This window comes from Lupinus angustifolius, chromosome LG05, assembly GCF_001865875.1.
Source record: "Lupinus angustifolius cultivar Tanjil chromosome LG05, LupAngTanjil_v1.0, whole genome shotgun sequence".
In the NCBI taxonomy this organism is placed as follows: Eukaryota; Viridiplantae; Streptophyta; class Magnoliopsida; order Fabales; family Fabaceae; genus Lupinus; species Lupinus angustifolius.
Genome location: NC_032013.1, coordinates 3,917,706 through 3,937,585, shown reverse-complemented (window position 1 = coordinate 3,937,585; position 19,880 = coordinate 3,917,706). Strand labels below are relative to the sequence as shown.

Sequence of the window (19,880 nt, the reverse complement as noted above, 5' to 3'; positions counted from 1 at the left end):
TATTTCTCGAAGATTTGATGGGTATAATATCCATGGATTTAAATTTCGAACAAAGAGGAATGAGCGAGGATTGTGAACACAAAATAGTGGTATTGTTATGTCTGTTGTAACGAAGAGATTTTCAAGTGGTAAGGAACCTATTGAAATATCAAGTGACGTTATATACTACGGGAAATTGGTTGACATCATAGAGTTAGACTACTATGGCAAGTTAAGGGTTGTGCTATTTAAATGTGATTGGGTAGACACTACACTTAACAAGGGAATCAAAATTGATAAGTTTGGGATAACAAGTGTAAACGTTTCCCGTTTAATACACGCCGGTGCAAATGAAGCAGATGAGCCATTCATCCTTGCACCTTATGCTAAAATGGTATATTATATTGATGATCCAGTTGATCAAGGTTGGTGTTGTGTTTTCCATATGAAGCCTAGGGACATATATGATATGGGTGATGTGAACTTTGAGGACTTAGAAGAGTCATCAATGGAGGACATACCTTTTTGTGAGCAACATTTGGAGAACATGGAAGAATTATAATTAGTGCGGGAATGTGTAAATGAACAAGAACTAGAACAAGAAAAATATGGATCAAATAATGTTGAAGATTGTGATAGTTGTAGTGATGCTGAAGAAGGAAGAATGTCAAAGTAATTTAATATCCTATATTACGTACTTGACAATATAAAATAGACTTTTTTTCAATTTGTGCTACACTTTTTATATTATATCTTTAATTCATGTTATGATTCATCTAGTATATATTTTATTTCTTGTTATAGTTCTTCGTGTTAGCAAATTGTGCAGGTAATTGGTTCAATATGAAGCGTAAGAATTTTTAACAAGTAGTGCTAGAAAAGCTACGAGGACAAAAAGGTGAAAACAGTAGCGAAAATACCCAAAATACACAACAACAAACTAGTGACAATCAATAGGGTGTTGAACCTGCACATGTGAATACAAAAGATGCTTTATATGGTGATGACAACTTTGAAACCTCCTCAAACTCAAATGAAACTCAATCAAAAGATAGAGGGGAACCCTTATTTGTCAAGGTTAAAGGTAAGAGCAATATTCCATTAACTTCAATATGTTATTATGTGTTTGCCTTCAATACTTTGCTCCTTGTACATAGTTGCATATACCTCTTCAGGAGAAATTGAAACTCAAAAAATGCAAGCAATTCAGGTTTGGCATTTGGAAAAAACTAAAAAAGTTATTGTGTAACTCAATGGTTATGGACAAGGAAATGACAATGGCTGAAACTTACTTGTGAGGTTTCTTGGTAAACTAGCTAAAAACTCAACAATTTGTCCCATATATGTTACAAGATGGGATTGGATGTCAAAGGATAATAGATACCAACAATGGAAGTATATTGAGGTAATTATTTATTTTTTTGCAATTTTAATAGTTTTTCCTATTGCCATTGAAAATTGACTAGTGTATTTAATGATGAATGAAGGAAAATTTTGAGTTTGATTATGTTGTTGGAGTCAAATGGGCGATGAGTACTCTAGGTGAATGATGGAGGGCCTATAAATACAGGTTAAGGTGTAAGTATTTCTATCCTAATAAAAGTAAGGAAGACATACTTGCTAATCCTCCTCCAGGTTTATATTGTGCTGATTGGACTGCATTTGTGCATCACTATAAGGAAGATAAGATGAAGGTAAGCATTATGTTGCGAAGTATTTAATTTCTCCAAGCCTTGTATTTTTCTAATATAATGACTACAACATTTGGCAATTGTAGAAACAAAGTTTGGCGAACACCAGAAATCGTAAGAATCTTTAAGTTTCTCATGTTGGTGGTAGTATGAGTAATGCAAGGAGAGGTCTTCAAATGGTAAGTTGCCTAGGTAATTGTATTATTGTAGATAATGAAGTTTTGTGAATGTAAAAACTTATGTTTTAATATACATTTCATTGATTGTTTTAGGAGCTAAAATTGCAAAGAACTGTATGTCGTGGTGAGGTTGTTTTGTCAACTTTGTTGAAGAAGGATGGAAGTTATGTGAGCGAAGAAGGAAAAAATCTAGTTGTAAGTAATTTAAAGTCTTTTCACACATGTATTACATATGTCCTAAAAACTCTAGCTGTAAGTACGTAACTTTTACCTTATTCTTTAAATTGTGGTATGCTGAATATTGGAATGCAAGTTAAACCTCAGTGCCCTTAATGACCTTTTGAGTATATCATAGCTCATATGCTTATTGGGTCAAACCATTATGTCATTGGCTAACAGTGCACATCTAATCAATTAAAAAATTAAACACTGTGTTGTCACATCATGATAGAAAACAAAAGTAGAACATCTTGTTTCATCTATTATATCATGTATAATAATTGTTGTAATATATGTTAAATTTCTAATAAATGAGTTTATATACATGTTAATTCTTAATGGATAATTTTTTTTGTGCTTTAACAATTTGAGAAAGTGATAAGCTATCAAATGGATAATGGTATGCAGTTAGTTAGGTAAGCAAATGCATAATATCCTTTTGTTATCTCTAATTCTATTGATGCAATTTTTCATTATAGGTTACTGCCATGCTATTTGCAATTTGCCTTTATATAAATTATTAATTACTTGTTACTTAATAGGATAAAATATCAGAGCATTTACCTCAAGATCAAGAAAATGTCACTACTTCAGGTGTTTCATCGAAGGTATTTGCTCATCCTAATAATGCAATTGGAAAAGCATATGGAGTTGAACATTCAGGTCGAGTGCATGGTTTGGGCACTGGTATTTGTCCCTCTAGTGTTTTTAGAACGTCTAGACATTTTACTGGTTTTGTGGATTGTAGTGGCTCTAGTCAACAAAATGTTGAAGACTTAAAGAAGTATGTACAAACTTTGGAAATAAAACTATCAGGATATGAAGAGACCAAGGAGCAACTTGCACATACTCATAATAGATTGGCTACTCTTGAGAAGTTTCTAGTCGAAAAATTTGGTAGTGAATTAACCACTTTCGCCTGTGATGTTCCACCATCTTAGTTATTATGGTTTCTTAGATATTCATAAATTTGTATGATCTTAATATTTTGTTTTTTGTTTTTTTATAAGGATTGTTGAATGTTTAACATTTCTTAATTGTATAAGATTCGCTTTTCTAATGGTATAACATTTTTACTACCATTATTATTAGCTAGCACATATTTAATTTTATTATAAATTTATCATTATATTATTGAAAATAAAGATTGTTAGCCAATGCACATTGGGATCATGAGAGGAGTATGTATGAAATTAATTTTAAATAAATTTAATTAGCCACGGCTGGATTGTAGCAAAATAAATAACTTAGTGGCAAAATCATCAAGTTAGCCACGGTTTCCACCGTAGCTGAATTGTATAGACCGTAGCTAGATAAATGTTACCACACTTTCTAATAGTGTAGCGAATTGACATAATGACCGTGGCTAAAGTTTAGTAACGCCACTCCTTGCCACAACAACAACAATTGTGGCCACTCCGTTTATCTACGGTATTTTTGCACATTAGCCACGGTTGAAACCGTGGCTAACAGGAAGTTTTACTGTAGTGATATTATACTCTAATAAATTTGAGGATGAACTGAGCTAAATAGCAAAATATGTTAAAGATAAATTTTTAGTATAATAAATTATATCCTCATTGATGATAAAATATTTTTCATCCCAATAATCTATTTCATATGAATAAAGTATTTGACTATGTTTGGTTCTATGAAAAACAAGAGGAAATAAAAGAGGAAGAAAGAAAAATGGTGAAAAATATCTTTTCCACCATTTGGGTCCAACAATAAATAGGAGGAAAAGAAAAAACATGCATGAGTTTCCTAAAAAACTTTTTCTCCTTAGTTTGTAAAGAAAATGAAGAAAGGAAATAAAACCATAAAAACTCCAAATTTTCCCTTCCACTGTAAATGAATTGAAAGAACAATAATCTATATGAAAATAGATACAATGTAGTGAACTCCTTTGTTTATATTCATTTTTATTCAAAATTAATTATCTTAATTTTATTTTTGTTGGTACTGGCTGAACTCACAAATAAATTGTAATTGCATATGCTCAATAAAAATGGTGGAAAATAAAAAAGAAATATAATTAGTTAAAATTACCAACAAAGTGACAAATAATAAATAAATTAAAAAGACAAAACACAAATGTGTGGAAGTGAGATAATTTTAAACATAAAATGATTGTCAAAGATGGGTTATATTTTTCTTTAGATACATTATTGAGAAGAACATATAGAAAGGTTAATATGTTACTTAAAAACATATTAATCAATATTCTTAAAAAATTATTTAGTTATGTAATTAGTAAGAAGAGAAAATAGTGTTTAAAAATTAGACATACTATATAATTATATATATATATAAATAATAAGGTTATTTGTGTCATTAAATATACTATGTATAAATGTGTATTTTCTTTCCTCTCATTTTTAATTTATTCTATTTTCAATCATATCAAACAATAAAATTATCATATCATTTTTTATTACTTTTAGATCCATCAATTTTTTTCCTTCTACTTTCTGTCTTTCTACTTTCTTTCTTAATCAAACATACCATTAAGCGAAACTGTTTGAGAGCCAAGATAGTCTTAAATATAGAACTGTCTCGTGTAGAGTAATTGCATAATAATGATTGATTAACAATAACGATTCCAAACCTACCCATAAACTATATTTAATGGATCTTAATCACAAAAGCAAGATTGGAGATTGTTATAACTGTTCCATAATAATATATAAAATATATAATATGAAAGATTTTGCGTAATATGAAATAATCTTCACGTATTTCTGGGTGGAAAATATGCCTTTATCTCCTTTTCAACCTCGTGACTTTGTGGAACACGCGTCACGTTCTTACACGTGGAGATTAAAAATATAGCGTCAACAATTTATGCACGTTTTACACACCATCGTGGTGCTACAATAAGTCACTCCAGTCCTATCATGTATGACCAATCTGTATTGCTTGACTATATAGTCTACAACATCCCTTTTCAAGACAGAAGAAATTAATGATGGAATATTTGTTTGGTTAGTAAGAAATTGATTCGTCTATAAATTTAAGTCATGAGTTTAAATAAAATCATGAGATTTTCACTAATCTTATTACGCCATCTAAACTTATTATACCATCTAAACTTATTATACCATCTAAACTCGTTTCACTTCAATTTTATTCACCAATTTTTTTATATTTTCTTTATTTTTATTATCAAAAACAAATGCTGTCAAATTCATTATTGACAATTTATATATCATACACATCTTTGCAATTGTTCATTCTTTAATTCTGTTTTTATAAGTGTTAAAAGGTAAAAGTTGATAGTACTTGAACAATGTTACTCATGTCAGGAAAGTCGTCTTCAAAAATCTGGATGCACATTTTTGAATCTTGACTTGCACTTTGTTTGGGGGTAAACAAAGTTTTAAGTTGGAGAGAATTGTTAAGTTCAAAACTTACCATAGATAATAAGAATATTTGAACATTTTTTACTCTAAAAATTTAAATAAATGTCATTCATAATATGAATTAGTTAAATAGTAATCAAATCCTATAATATCAATTTTATATCACACCAAATACACTAGATGAAAAGAGGATAAATATGGAAACAAAAGATAAATTTGAACATAATTGTTAGAGATATACATGCTGAAAAGAGGATAAATATGATAACAAGAAAGAAATTTAATCAGAATCTTTGAAGATAATCACACAATGATATTAAAATTAGGATTAATATGAGACTATGAGAGGACGAAACCCAATGATTGAAGACTACACAACTCTCTACAACATTGCTTAGAAGAAGAAGAATGTCTACCACAGTTAAGGCTTTGGTTTCTGTGAGAACGAGGAGCTTAACCCTTCTGTCTCGGATTAGATGTAATTATTTATACTCGATGCACTACGCTAGAATAGCAAAACAACAGCGCTTAAAATTGTCATTTAATAGTGTTTTTGTGACGATTTCTATGTGAACGCAGTAGTATATAAAGTTATATTCAACAATGATTTTTGTAGTGCTGTAGAAAGTAGACATTTAATAGCACTCATTGAAGCAAGCGTTGTTAAATGTCTACTTTCTAAATAAGACAATATCTCTCCCAAACATTTTATCAAGTACATGACAAACATGTCCAACTCCACCACATTTACAATAGATTTGTTAAATCACCAACGACTTCAATTACATTCAACCTTAAAAAATTCCAATATTATAAAGTCACATATGAGTAATGAGATCTTACGCAAATTGTTCATTTTTTCTCCTCCAATGTTCACCATAGCAAAAAACCTAGAACATCATAGCTGCATAACTTCACAACAAATAAGGATCACATTATTAGTGAAGAGAGAAATAAATGAGCTAAAATAAGATAACGATTTACCTTATGCTTGAAGAGAAAAACCAAAAATCGATAATTTGCTTGAAGAGATAAACTAAAAACAAAAGAGAAAAAAATGTAACTTATGGAGAAGAAGAAAAGTAAGAGAAATAATAAACTGAGTGATGTATATTATTATGTGAGGTTTTGTTTTTGAATTTGAAAATATTTTCGCTCACTAAAACAAACGTTTAAGAACACTTATTGAAGAAGTGGTGTTAAATATATGAAGTTTTAACAACGTTTGCTTCAATAAGCGTTGTTAAAGATAACACTTTTAATAGCGCTTTCTTTAATAAGCATTGTTAAAGATAACACAATTGATATCACTTATTGAAGAAATACTGTTAAATATATGAAGTATATATGACCTGCTCCAGTACGCACTGTTAAAGATAACAAAAGATAACACCTTTAACTGTGTTTTGTTCAATAAGCACTATTAATTTTCTTCCATCTTACATTTAACAGCGTTCAACACATAGTTAAATATCAATTTTGGCATAGACCAATATGACTTTTGTTTTTAATACTATTTCATTGTTTTTTATGTCTACTATTGTCTCTAATGCTTTTTTGTGTGACTACAGGATGCATCATTTAAGGTTTGAACATGTGTAATGAGAATTTATGTTTAAACTAGACCTAGAGTACGTTATCTAGTAAAAAGTAACATGTTAATTCTAGGAATAAGTTAATTAAACTAGACATTATAACATTCAATTTATTATGATTGATTAATTTGTTATTAGAATGAGAATTAGTTAATTAAATTATTAATCTGTTTATACAAAGGAATTGATAAATAGATAAAAACTGTAAGGAATTCATAGAAATATCATCTTTATTATATCATCATATATTGGGAGCCAAATACCAAAGGCTGCCAAATATCCCAAACCGTGAACAGTTGAAGTTCTCCGGAATTTGCAACAATCCCAAATGCTTCCAAATGCTGAGAATGCCACCTGATCAACCATGAGAAGGGTTGAAATCCCATTCACAATCTTCATTAACCCAGATCGAATGACAGTTTATCCTCAATCACTTTCATCTTTTGTTTCCTGAATTGCAATAAAATTAATATCATTCTTGAACACTACATTTCTCACGTCTCTTCTCTTAATTCCACCCCAACCCCCTTTACATTCATTGTTGCACAAATCATTGACAATTATTATGCTCCGTAGTGAAGTCTAATCTCACGTTTACTGCCAATTCAAATTTGTTATCTTTTACTTTTATTTTTATTAATTAAATTTTCAAACCAAAATCCCTATTCACCTAATTTAAATAGGTTTGTTAAACAATTTAATATCAACTAAGTCCTCATGAATACAATACTCTTCATACTTTTTTTTACAATCTATTTGGTTAAATTAACAACTAACTTTCTGGTTAGTAGTGGCACAGAGCAAAGCCTAATTCATGTTAGTTAGCTACCGGTTCTTACCAAATAATATAATACTTGTTCATATTTAAATTCGTAGTCAATGTATGTTATACAAAGGACATAACAATCCAAACTAACGTTTTAGTAAATTGTTATTATGTTTTGTAGAGATTTTTAAATTAAAAGTAAGGTTGTATGTTATTAATCGTTAAGTACGTTTGTAAAAAAAATGTAATATTTATGTATTATCATTATAAAAATTTATATATACAGTCACTATATTATCTGTCATTCATTTGGATTACTTTGCTAAAAGAGTCAATAATAATAAAATAAAACGGTGGATGACACAGAAATTCATATACTTCAATGCATACATTTTTTTTTTCTCTAATTGATAATCAGAGAATATAAAATTGCTAAACGGCTCAGTAGTGTGGAGGACATAAATTGGTTCCGGATGGTGAAAAGGCAAAGTCATTGACCCCTAGGCCATCACACAACTTGTTTCCCGTTACTATGATTTACCTGATTTAAGTATTGTACTTTTGATAGGCCGTTTTTGAATGATTATTTTCTTTTACCAAGTAACATGAGTTAGTATATAAATAGAACCATTTGCCTGAATTAAAGCATAAGCAAAAATTAAAAATCAGAATTACTTTATTGTTTCAGCGGAAGCCATCGTTGTGCAATATTAGCCATAAGCAATCAAATAAAGTGCATAGAATAAATAGAAGAAGAGAAGAAACAAAAGAATTTAGTAACGAAATTCAACTAATTGTGCCTACATCCCTAGGAGAGTTGAACGACCAAGATAATATTAGAGAATAAAGATTACACATCCTAGCACATCCATGGGCCCAAGTGCCAATGAGGTGTTCCTATTTGGTGCATATATCTGATGCTTATATCTGGTATATATTATAACAAGAGACTTGAGTCCAATATATAATATCTGGTCACTCTATATTATTCTAATATTAGGCAATATGAGAGTAATATAATACATATTTCAAGTATCTCCAACAATCTCCACCTTGATTGAAATAGACGAATATCTCGCTCCTTAGGAAATCTACACAAGAATCTTCACTTTAACGAATATCCCACTGCATCTTGCTTAATGTCTAATTCTCTTTAACAACTCATCCACATAATAGTCTTCTCCCCTTCAGCTTGACGATGTTACCAAGAGGCTAACTCTCCAAACTTGTAGTGTAGCTTCCCATACCGCCATCTAATGGAATACGCCCCCTAGCCACCTATTGCTAGGAAGTCTTTCAATATATGGAACTTCTACACAAAAGATCACCAACAATCAACATCTTCAATACTCATCACACTGAATCTTGAAGCTTTCTTGGAATGTCTCAACCGCTACCATCATTGTCTAGTCTCATTCTCCACCATAAGGAGTATACCAACATCACACACCTTGCATCAATGCTAACCAATGCATGTGTCACGTCCTTGCATCCAAGCCAATACCCATGTCACACTCTCAATCTCTATAATGCATATGTTACATCTTGCATCAAAGTCAATGTACATGTTACATCCTACATCAATGACAGCCAGCGCCTCAGTGCTTTTGTGAATATGCTAATAATTAATATCTTTCACTATGACGTTACTGACACACTGTTAGGATATTCCACTTCTCATATCAAATGAGATCATCCCCTCCAACATCAAGAGAGATATTGTTGACACCTGTCTCAGAGCCTAACTTAACACATGAGCCCCTATCTCTACCATGGTCCTAATCAAGTACATGAACTTCTGGGGTTCTGGATCAATAAATATACCACCCTCATCATAGTTCTGCCATGTTTTCTTCTTCTTCAACTCATCTTCTTTATCCTTGCGCATGTGCAGTATCTTTGACGCACCTTGTCTAGCCAACATGCCTTCACCCTCTTTAGCCATTATCTAGCGTCTGGGTTAGGAATCATCTACCAATTGACTTTGATATCAATTGTTGGTACAATGGAAACAATCCTTACGTAGCACAATCAATCAAATAAAGTGCATTGAATATATAGAAGAGAATACACAAGAAAATTTGGTAATGGAGTTCGACCAATTGTACATATGTCCCCGAGAGTGCTAAGCAACTACCAAGATATTATAAGAGAATAAGCATTATAAGCCCTATCACACTCATGAGCCCAAGTGCTCATGCGGTGTTTCTATTTGGTACCTATATCTGGTGCACATTATAACATGGAATTTGAATCTAATATATAAAATTGGTCACTCTAGACTATTCTAATATTAGACAATGTAAAATTAATACAATATTTATTTCAAGCCTCACCAACACACTCATTCATTTTGGACTCCAAATCACAATCTTTTTTCACTTGTGCTGAGAGAGAATTGAGGAGACTATTTGTCGGTAATCTATCATTGTCAATATAAAAGAGATTTAGGGTATGCAAAATCAACAAATGGTCTCCATTGCATCCTAAAGGAAATTTGTTGATACTCCTCTTGAATCCAATCTATAAAAGAGATTGATTCGAGCAAATCAAACTTAAAAAGTCCACTGTTTCTGCACGTCTCGGAGATTTTGCATTACATGTGTTGTTAACATTCTTTTTTGTTGCATGCCAAACCCTAAAATTTTCTAACACCATTTTACATTGAAAAGAGTAATATTATTTGTACATCTCAAACTCTATTACTTCTTGTACAACAAATCACATTATCTGTATTTCTTATTTACTTCTTTCATATTTTATCTCTACATTTATCTCAAAAATTCATCCAAAAATCGAAACGTAACTAAAAATTATCAAAGTTACTTGCAAAAAACAATGGAAGTTATAAAATGTTGTTTTGTATAATCTTTATGAAATGTGAAGTATTTATTAAAAAATAAAAATTAGATCACTATTAAGAATTTTAATAGTCGTATTAAACATAGGATATTTGTAGCTAGATCGATTAAAGTTTTCATAATAAAAATTACAATTAGTTAAATGCGAGTAACATGTATGAAACTATTGTGAGAAAGAATAAAGTTAGACAGGAATTTTACAAAAGCAAGTCATAAACAGCCACTGATGCTCTGAATATAACTTTCCAAAAACAACAACCTCTATTTTATTCTTTTCCCCTCGTGCTACTTTGTGCGCGTCACACATTACATTTTATTGCACTATAAAATCTAAAGCATTAACATTATTGTTGTATTTGTAGCAAATAAATCTAAATCTAAAGCATTACCAACAAGAAGTTGGTTTAGTGGTATAAGGTCTGCTAAATCTTCAAAAAGATTAAAAACTTAAGAGTTTCGATTCTTAAGAACAACATTTGTTGAGAGGAATAGACATACATCCCAAAAGAGATTAACTCTTTAACGAATAAGAGAAATTTTCACATAAAGGAAAAAATGGAGAAACGAAGGGATGGAAGGAAGAAGTTCCATGAGACTCGACATCCAATCTATAAAGGTGTGAGAAAGAGAAACGGGAAGTGGGTTTGCGAGCTACGAGAACCTAACAACAAAACTCGTGTATGGCTTGGAACATTTGCACATCCAGACATGGCAGCCATAGCCTATGATGTTGCAGCTTTGGCTTTCAAAGGAGACACTGCTTCCTTAAATTTCCCACACTCATCTACCTTGTTGCCACGCCTTAACTCAAAGACCTCTTCCATTAGAGCTATTCAATTTGCTGCAATGGAAGAAGCTCAGAAACATTTCTCCAGAGAGTTGAAACCCAAAGAAATAAGTACTGAAAATGCGTCTGAGTTGTCTTTAGAGGTCGGTTTAGAGGGAGATTCTGGAAGCTTCTTTTGGGATGAAGAAGAAGTGTTTAACATGCCAGGGTTGATGAATAGCATGGCAGAAGGGTTGATTATCACACCACCAGCTTTGCAGAGAGGATTCAATTGGGTTGGTGTGGAAAGTTTTGTGGACTTGACTCTCTGGGGAGACTGATGTTCAGTCTTGCTTGTGCACTTAGTAAATACAAAAAACACCTCCCTATACAGTTTTTAATATTTCTGTCTATATATATAAATTGGAAGGGCATGTTAGTTCCTCATATATAAATGAGAAGTTGAATATGGATTATTGAGTTGTTGGAATGATTTCATAATCATAGGCACATATTTTTTTTTTATTATTAAGGGTATCAGGGTAAGGTACTATATTTTTAGATGTGTGGTTATGCTTACTAACAAGTATTGTTCGAATCGAATCATTGATCTTTTGGGTTTTCTATAATCTAGCAGAATCTTATACCATTAAACTAATACTTGTTATAATCATGATACATATGGCCAAATTCATCTTTGATATATTAACATTTTTTTTTTGGAAAACATGTACTTTATCCAAGTGAAATATTTCAGTCAGCATATACATATATTACTGAGAGCGAAGCCATTGCAGACGGCGAAGCCATTGCAGACGGCGAAGCCGTGTCTTAACACACAGCAGTGTTCACGTTAGTGTCAAACCAATCGTGCTTCCAGTGGCTAAAACGGCTGTAGGTTGCGAAATCTTCCAATCTTCAATGCACAATACCATCTTGGGCTCAAATTCCTCTTCCCTTGTGTTGGTTTCAATTAGGGTTGCCACATTTGACGTAGTGCTTCAGTTGTCCCTTTGATTCTCGCCTTAGTCAATAGATCTCTTATGCCCTGGAGTTTTTGGTGTCGTTTGTCATTGTCCAAGCCTACATCATGGTGGAAGCTTATGGTTTGAGGAGACGTGAGTTTAGTGATTGTGAATGTTCTCAAAAGAGGAAGTAATGGTGGTGGAAACGAAAACTGAGAAGGGAATGGTTGACGAACAAAAAATAAAATTATATTATGTACTTGTATCATAACATCATTTATTTTTTGTGGCAAGTAAAAGTATGACGAGATACTTTATCTCTATACACTATGACATACATTATTATTTTATTATATTTGAGATACAAGTACATTAAAAATAAAAGTTAAAATAAAATGATTGACATTTTTACCTTTTATGTAATGAAATGATACTTACCCTTTACTGTAAATACAAAAGTAATAATATGTCTCTTTAGTACTGTAGAAGAATCTTTTCTCTCTAGAATTGGGTATGCACAATTAGACCATGAATTTTATTTCTACATATTACTCTTATAGTTCATATTTTTTACACCTATTTGGTTATATAAATTTGTACTAATACACTCAATTATCTAATTTGATGCATTTTGGACCACTTAATAAATGTTATTAAAGTTGAAATCATCTACTCAATGATGGGCCAGTCGTCGAATTAGTAAGTCACCGGTTGGATTAGCTAAATAAATTTACAATAAAAAAAAATTTAAGTTTTTATAACACTATCTAATATTAAATAATAACTTTACATTCCAATTTTTAAAACATTGTAATAACTCGACTACCTAGCTGAACAACTAATAATGAAAATTTTACTATAACAAAATGTCATAGATAAGCTAAAAACATCATGAAGTCATTCACCGCAAGAGGATCCACAAAGAGAAACTCGGTAACCGCAAGCGCAAACATCACCATATGATCCAACAACAACAACAAGATCAACAACAAGATCAACAACAAGATCGACAAGATCAACAACAACAATATCAAGTGATTGAGAGATTTCAATCCATTACATTGTCACGATATCAAATCGAATTATCAAGCAGGAGTCATTGTCATTTACCCTCCAGCTTGAGGGGCTATTGAAGAACAAAGCTACCACGTTTTACATATTTCACATATTTTACACATTTAACACATGTGTTTTATTAGTTTGTTTAAGTAAATTTGTTACCTATTCATGTACTGTAAATAAGATCTTATGCCTTAATCAAATAATGAAAAATATCCACAAATTTCATTTTACGCTTTCGCCAACATTTTCCTAATAAGGGTTCACAAGTCCTCAAATTTTCTACAATAGCAGAGCCATAAGGACTTCAGACCTACCCATAATAATATACTTAACCGATCTTAAGAACAATGGCAAGATTGAAGATTATTATTACTGCTGCATAATAATATGTGTAATAAGAAACGATCTTCGTATATTTCAAGCTTGAAAACTATGCCTTTAGTTCCTCTTCAACCCGTGACTTTGTGGAACACGCGTGACGCTCTTACACGTGGAGAATAAAAATATAGCATCAAACATTTATGCACGCTTTTCACACCATCTTGGTTCCGCAATAAGCCACTCCATCCTACCATGTATGACTAAACTGTTTTATTTGATTGTTGAATTTCCTTTTTTAAAGGAATAAAATTTAGTGATGAAATGTTTATTACTTTATTTAGTTGGAAAGAAATTCACTAGTATTGTATATAGCTATTATTTAAATCTCATGTGATTGATAAATAATCTTAAGCACTAACAAAACCATGAGACTTGCGGTGTTCCTAATATGCCCTAAAGACTCATGTCACTTAGACTTTATTGACCAAAATTTTGTACATGCTGTTTTTATTTTTTAATTCTTTATGAACAAAATTGTTGGCAAATTTGTTATAGACAAAATTAAAAAAAAATGAAATTAGATTTATACATTAATTCTATAAATAAAATAAATTTTGTTTCGGATAGGGTGTGTGGTGGCACAACACAAAACCTAATACCAATCTTAATAAACAATATAATGACAGAGATCTTCTATCTCAAAAAGAACATGTCCTTTTGTTCATATCCAATAATATTTCACTGAATAATATAAAATATTAGTTAATATTTTTATAACTATTTTTTTCCAATTAAATGACACTTGGCTTGAGATACCAATAAGGATAAAGATCTTCAACCATAATATAATACCCGTGCATAACTTCATAGTCATTGTTGTTGTGTTTATACTCTCGTTATGCAGCAGAAACCAGAATGAATGAAGAGGTGGGAGAGGAAGAATGAGAAGAAAACAGAAACAAAGTAAAGGGTAGAAAATCAGAGAAATTCGTTTCCAATACTCCATTGAGTGTGTTTGCAAGCTATACATAGTTGATCATTTAAGAACTAACTAACTAAACTTTCTAACTATAGTAACTTCTAACTTTATAAACTGAATTATATCTAACGCTTTCTCTTAATTCAATTTTCCTTCTAAGCATTTTAACCCAAGTTTGTTCCCAAGTTCTTCAAATCTTCTCTTCTTCAACGGATTGGTTAGAATGTCCACAGTTGGCCCTTCAGATATGCAGAATTCCATTTTCAACCTTCCTTTACTCACTTGATCTCTTAAGAAGTAAAATCTAGTTTCAATGTGCTTACTTCTCCCATGTACAATTGAATTTTTGGCAAGGTTTTTTGATAACTTGTTATCCACCGTCAGCAACATGGTTTCTTCTTCCTTTCTAACCTTCAACTCTTCAAACAATGTTTCTAACCACATAGCTTGGCATGCAGCCATAGAAGTAGATATATATTTTGCTTCACATAAAGACAAGACAACCACATTTTACTTATTTGAGCACCAAGAAATTGGTGCATCACCAAGCATAAACACATAATTTGTTGTGCTCTTCCTATCACTCTTATCTCTACGCCAATCAACATTATTGTTGGCTTTTTTGGGAAGCATCAATCCATATCCAATTGTCCCCTTCACAAACCTAAGTAGTCTCTTGGCTGCAAGTAGGTGTGACTTATTTGGTGTCTCCATGTATCTACTCACCAACCTCACTCCATACGCAATGTTTGGTCTTGTGTTGCATACATATCTTAGACATTCTATCATCTGTCCATATAGAGTTTTGTCCACCATTGGTTCTTCTTCAAGCCCATTAGTTGCATTTCCAACTTCAACAAGTGTAGAAACTGAATTGCAGTCCTGCATTTGAAATCTTTCTAGCACACCAGCAACTTATTTATTTTGATGCATGAAGATTCCATTGATTCTTATGAATTCTATTCCAAGGAAGAATGACATGTTTCCTAAGTCACCCATATCAAACTCAGCTTTCATGTCTTCTTTGAATGCACAAATTTCTTCAATTTTGTTGGTAGTTATTAATAGGTTATCAACATATAGACACACTATTAGTAACTCATCCATATTTGATCCCCTTATGTACACTCCATACTCAACTGTGCATTTGACAAATCCAAGCTGCAAGAAGAACCATTCAATTACTTCATCTTGCATGCAACCTCAAAAATAGGTGGTTGTGTGACAAATACTTCATCTTCTAGTGGTCCATTTAGGAAGGCGGATTTGATATCCATCTGATGAATTAGGCAACTATGATAACTTGCCAAGGAATTCACCAATCTTATGGTTTCTAATCTTGCAACTAGAGCAAAAACCTTTTCATAATATAGGTATTGTCTTTGTAGGAAACCTTTTACTACAAGCCTTGTCTTGTATTTAACCACCTTTCCTTTTAGATATATCTTCATCTTGTACAACCATCTTACAACAATTGCTTTCTTATCTGCTGGTAATGGAGTGAGTTCCCAAGTTTGATTTTTCTCAACTGATTTAAGCTCTTCTCTCGTAGCATCCATCTAGTGAGTCTCCTTTATTGCCTCATCAAAATTCACAGGTTCCATCTCTGTTAGTAAAGCCATGTAAACCAATTGACCTTATGCTGTGATTAATTCTAAGTCTGGAAAGACTTCATATTCACTCAAACTTGGTAGAGGTTGTCTCACTCTATGAGATCTTCTTCCAATATGAGTTTCTACAACCATTAATTGGTTGTTGCTGAACTTCATCACCAATGTGCATCATCAATTTTGTCATTCCAATTCTAATGTTGTGTCTCATCAATCTTCACATCTCTACTCAACATAAGCCTTTGACGTATAAATATTTGCGATTATGTACCAGTACGTATAAATAATTTGTGATTATGTACCAATAATTAGTAATAGACTGACAAAGTAGAACATGGTTGAGGTACCATTATAGTATACGTGATCTAAGGTAAAACTTCACCTTATAATACGAGTCGAATCCTAATGAGTATTGTTTCTTAAATATTAAAATTAATAATGTATTTTGTATGATAAGATTGTAGTTAACACAGGCATAATTCTTGTTGATAAAGAAATATCAAGAGAAAATTTGAGAGCCTCTATTTTTGTAGATTTTCAAATTATAAGGTAATGATGTGTGTTATTTGATGAAATAAGATAACATAAAATTGCTAAATGACTCAACAGTTGAGGATAAAAATTTCCTAAATGGCTCCTTTGACCGTGGATAGTGCGATGTAACGACTTTGAAAGCCTTTTGACCACTAGGTACCTCATTACAAAAGTTGTTTGAATTTACTACCATTTATCTAACTTAAGTATTGTATTTATTGATAGTTATAAATCTTTTTGTAAGAAATATGTCTCTTGTGACATGAATGAATGTATTATTTTATTTTTTGAATGACATAACTCTTGAATGAAGAGTTATAAATGAAATGTTAAGATTATTGGGAAAAAAGCCTATATATACTACTTGATGGAAGCATTATACTAACAAGAAATAAAAGCACTAGAAACATTGTCCCTATCTCTGCCCATAAAGATTGCTCTATCAGTCTTAAGGAAGAACATAGTAAGAACGGGAAGGAAATAGAAGAGTTACTCTATAAACCAAGAACACCAAGAACACCAAACAACAATTGAATGGAGGATCGTATTGCTATGGGTAAAGGTTAGTAATATGTAACTATTCTTATGATGTGAAAACTATGATTTCTTAAGATCCATTTACACATGACTTCAAATAAAGTTTATATGGGATATCAGAGCACTGTGTTTAAGAATTTATAGTTTTTCATTCACAATGATTCGATCCTAATGATGTTTTGAAATATGTTCTTAAATGTTTAGAGAACTCATATATAATTATTTCTGCTGCATCATAGTAACAATTAAAGAAAATAGAAATGAAATCCTAAACCCTGTATTTTTCTATTCTGTACTGTTTTGTTCTGCTATATTCTGCAGAACATGAAAAATAAAATGAATGAAGTGATTTCTGTTTTTTCAAATTTGTTTGTATATTATGAATTATGCATTTTGTTTGCATTTTGCATTTAATATTAGCAGTAAGTAATATATATATATGTACGTTGATGATCACTTATATGTAACATTAATATAATTTTTTGGGTACATAAATAGTATTAGTATATATATCATATTGCATATAAAACTTTTATTTTCTGGTTTTAAAGAGGATAAAACTGCCAGAAATTTTATAAGGTACACTGTACTGTTGTTTTATAGAACATGAACATATTTTAGAGTGAACATATATTATGTATAACGTGAAAGTATCCTCCCCATATAAACAAACTTTATGATATGTACTCTAAATTATACTTTGTCTTTTAACATATATAATATGACATATGTATGAAAGAATTTTTCAGAAACAGTATCATGAATAGGGGTGGCAATGTGGGCCGGCCCGGCCCAGCCCGCCTTTGGCCCGCTAAAATAAGGGCTGGTCCGGCCCGGCCTATATTGTTAAAAGGGCTCAAAATGCCAGCCCGACCCATATTTTGCAGGGCTGGCAGGCTGACGGGCTGACTCGTTTTCCCAGTCCAAAATGTACATAATTAAAGCTTTTAGACAAAAAATAATCAACAAACTTGATAAAAGTCTTTTAAAAAAAATCACAAACATGAGTCTACAATATTACAATAACAACATAACATCTTAGCTTAAAACTTGTAAATTCTAAAGAAGAAACCAACATAGTCTTAAAGTTTTAGACTATTAGTTCACAATAAAACTTCTAAGTCATAAATTTCAATTTTTAGATATTAGATGCCCTGTTGGAAGAAGATGCCTCCACTTTTCTATTATTATCACTATCAACGTCTTTGAAATCTTATTCATCATCATCATCTGCTTATGTATATGATTAAATTAATATATGCTTATAAGAATAAATAAATAATTAACTAACAAATATATGATAACTGTACTGAAAAAATAAATTACCTTCACAAACAAAATCATTCAACCAATTCCGAGTACAAATCAAAGCTTCCACACTTTTTGCTAAAAGTCGACTTCTATACTTGTTCTCACAAACAAAATCATTCAACCAATTCCGAGTACAAATCAAAGCTTCCACATTTTTTGATAAAAGTCGACTTCTATACTTGTTAAGAACATGTGAACCAATGCTAAATGCAGATTCAGATGCAACATTTGTAATAGGAATACAAAGCAAGTCACGGGCCATAATTGATAGCTCTGGAAATCGACTTTTATTTTCTTTCCACCACTATAACACATCCAAATCATTGTTATCTTTAAAATTTAAAGATACATCATCCAAATAAAGATTAAGTTGTGACTTTCCCATTTTTGTGGCAAGTTGCGTCTTGTGCCTATCGAGTTCCTATTAAATATTTCAGAAATAAAACATATTAATAACAAATATAATTAAACCATTAATTCATAAAAGTATAAAATACTTACATCAAACATATAGTCTAAGTCTTGAACTTTAGCCTTCTTTTGAGGAGCATCAGAAGTCAGAGTTTGCATAGAAGTAGGAGCACTTGTATTACGATATTGTTCAAATAGCATGTACAACTTTCTCTTAACTAGCTGCAACTTTGTTTCAAAAGTAGAATCATCAACTCTTTCAAAACAATAATTCAATGTCTCCAACTTCACTCTTGGGTCAAGAATTGCTCCCATTGCAAGTACAACACTGTAATCATCCCAATATTTCTCAAACTTCTTAACCATCCTATTAGCCATGCTCCTCAAAACTTCATCTTCATCTCTTAAAGTATCAAGGAGTACACATTGAATTTTCCAAATTTGCATAAAATACAAGTTGGAAGTAGGATAAGATGTACCAGAAATCAAGTTTGTGGTACGATAGAAAGGCAACAAAAACACATGGATTTTTCTGCTCTTTTCCACTCTTCTATCGAAGGAGAAAATCTGTAATTATCATCATACATGTGGAGTTTTTCAAATGCATGCTTATATTTAATAGCATATTCAAGCATCAAATAAGTAGAGTTCCACCTTGTAGGAACATCTAGACACATGCCAACAGAAGCATCAACACCACCAATCTTCTCAATGCATACCTTAAATTTGAGC

General features: G+C 31.5%; 1 protein-coding gene and 1 long non-coding RNA gene across 2 annotated transcripts in view; both read left to right on the top strand.

The window, feature by feature from the left end:
* Positions 1–1,891, top strand: part of LOC109347527 — an 11,388-nt gene extending 9,497 nt beyond the window's left edge. The window contains exon 3 of the long non-coding RNA XR_002107610.1: positions 1,881–1,891. This is a non-coding gene — a long non-coding RNA (uncharacterized LOC109347527). The remainder of the gene's footprint in view (positions 1–1,880) is intronic.
* On the top strand, positions 11,196–11,759 carry LOC109346944 (dehydration-responsive element-binding protein 1F-like). Its single transcript, XM_019586684.1, has one exon. The coding sequence runs from the start codon at positions 11,208–11,210 to the stop codon at positions 11,757–11,759; it is 552 nt and encodes a 183-aa protein (XP_019442229.1). The 5' UTR covers positions 11,196–11,207.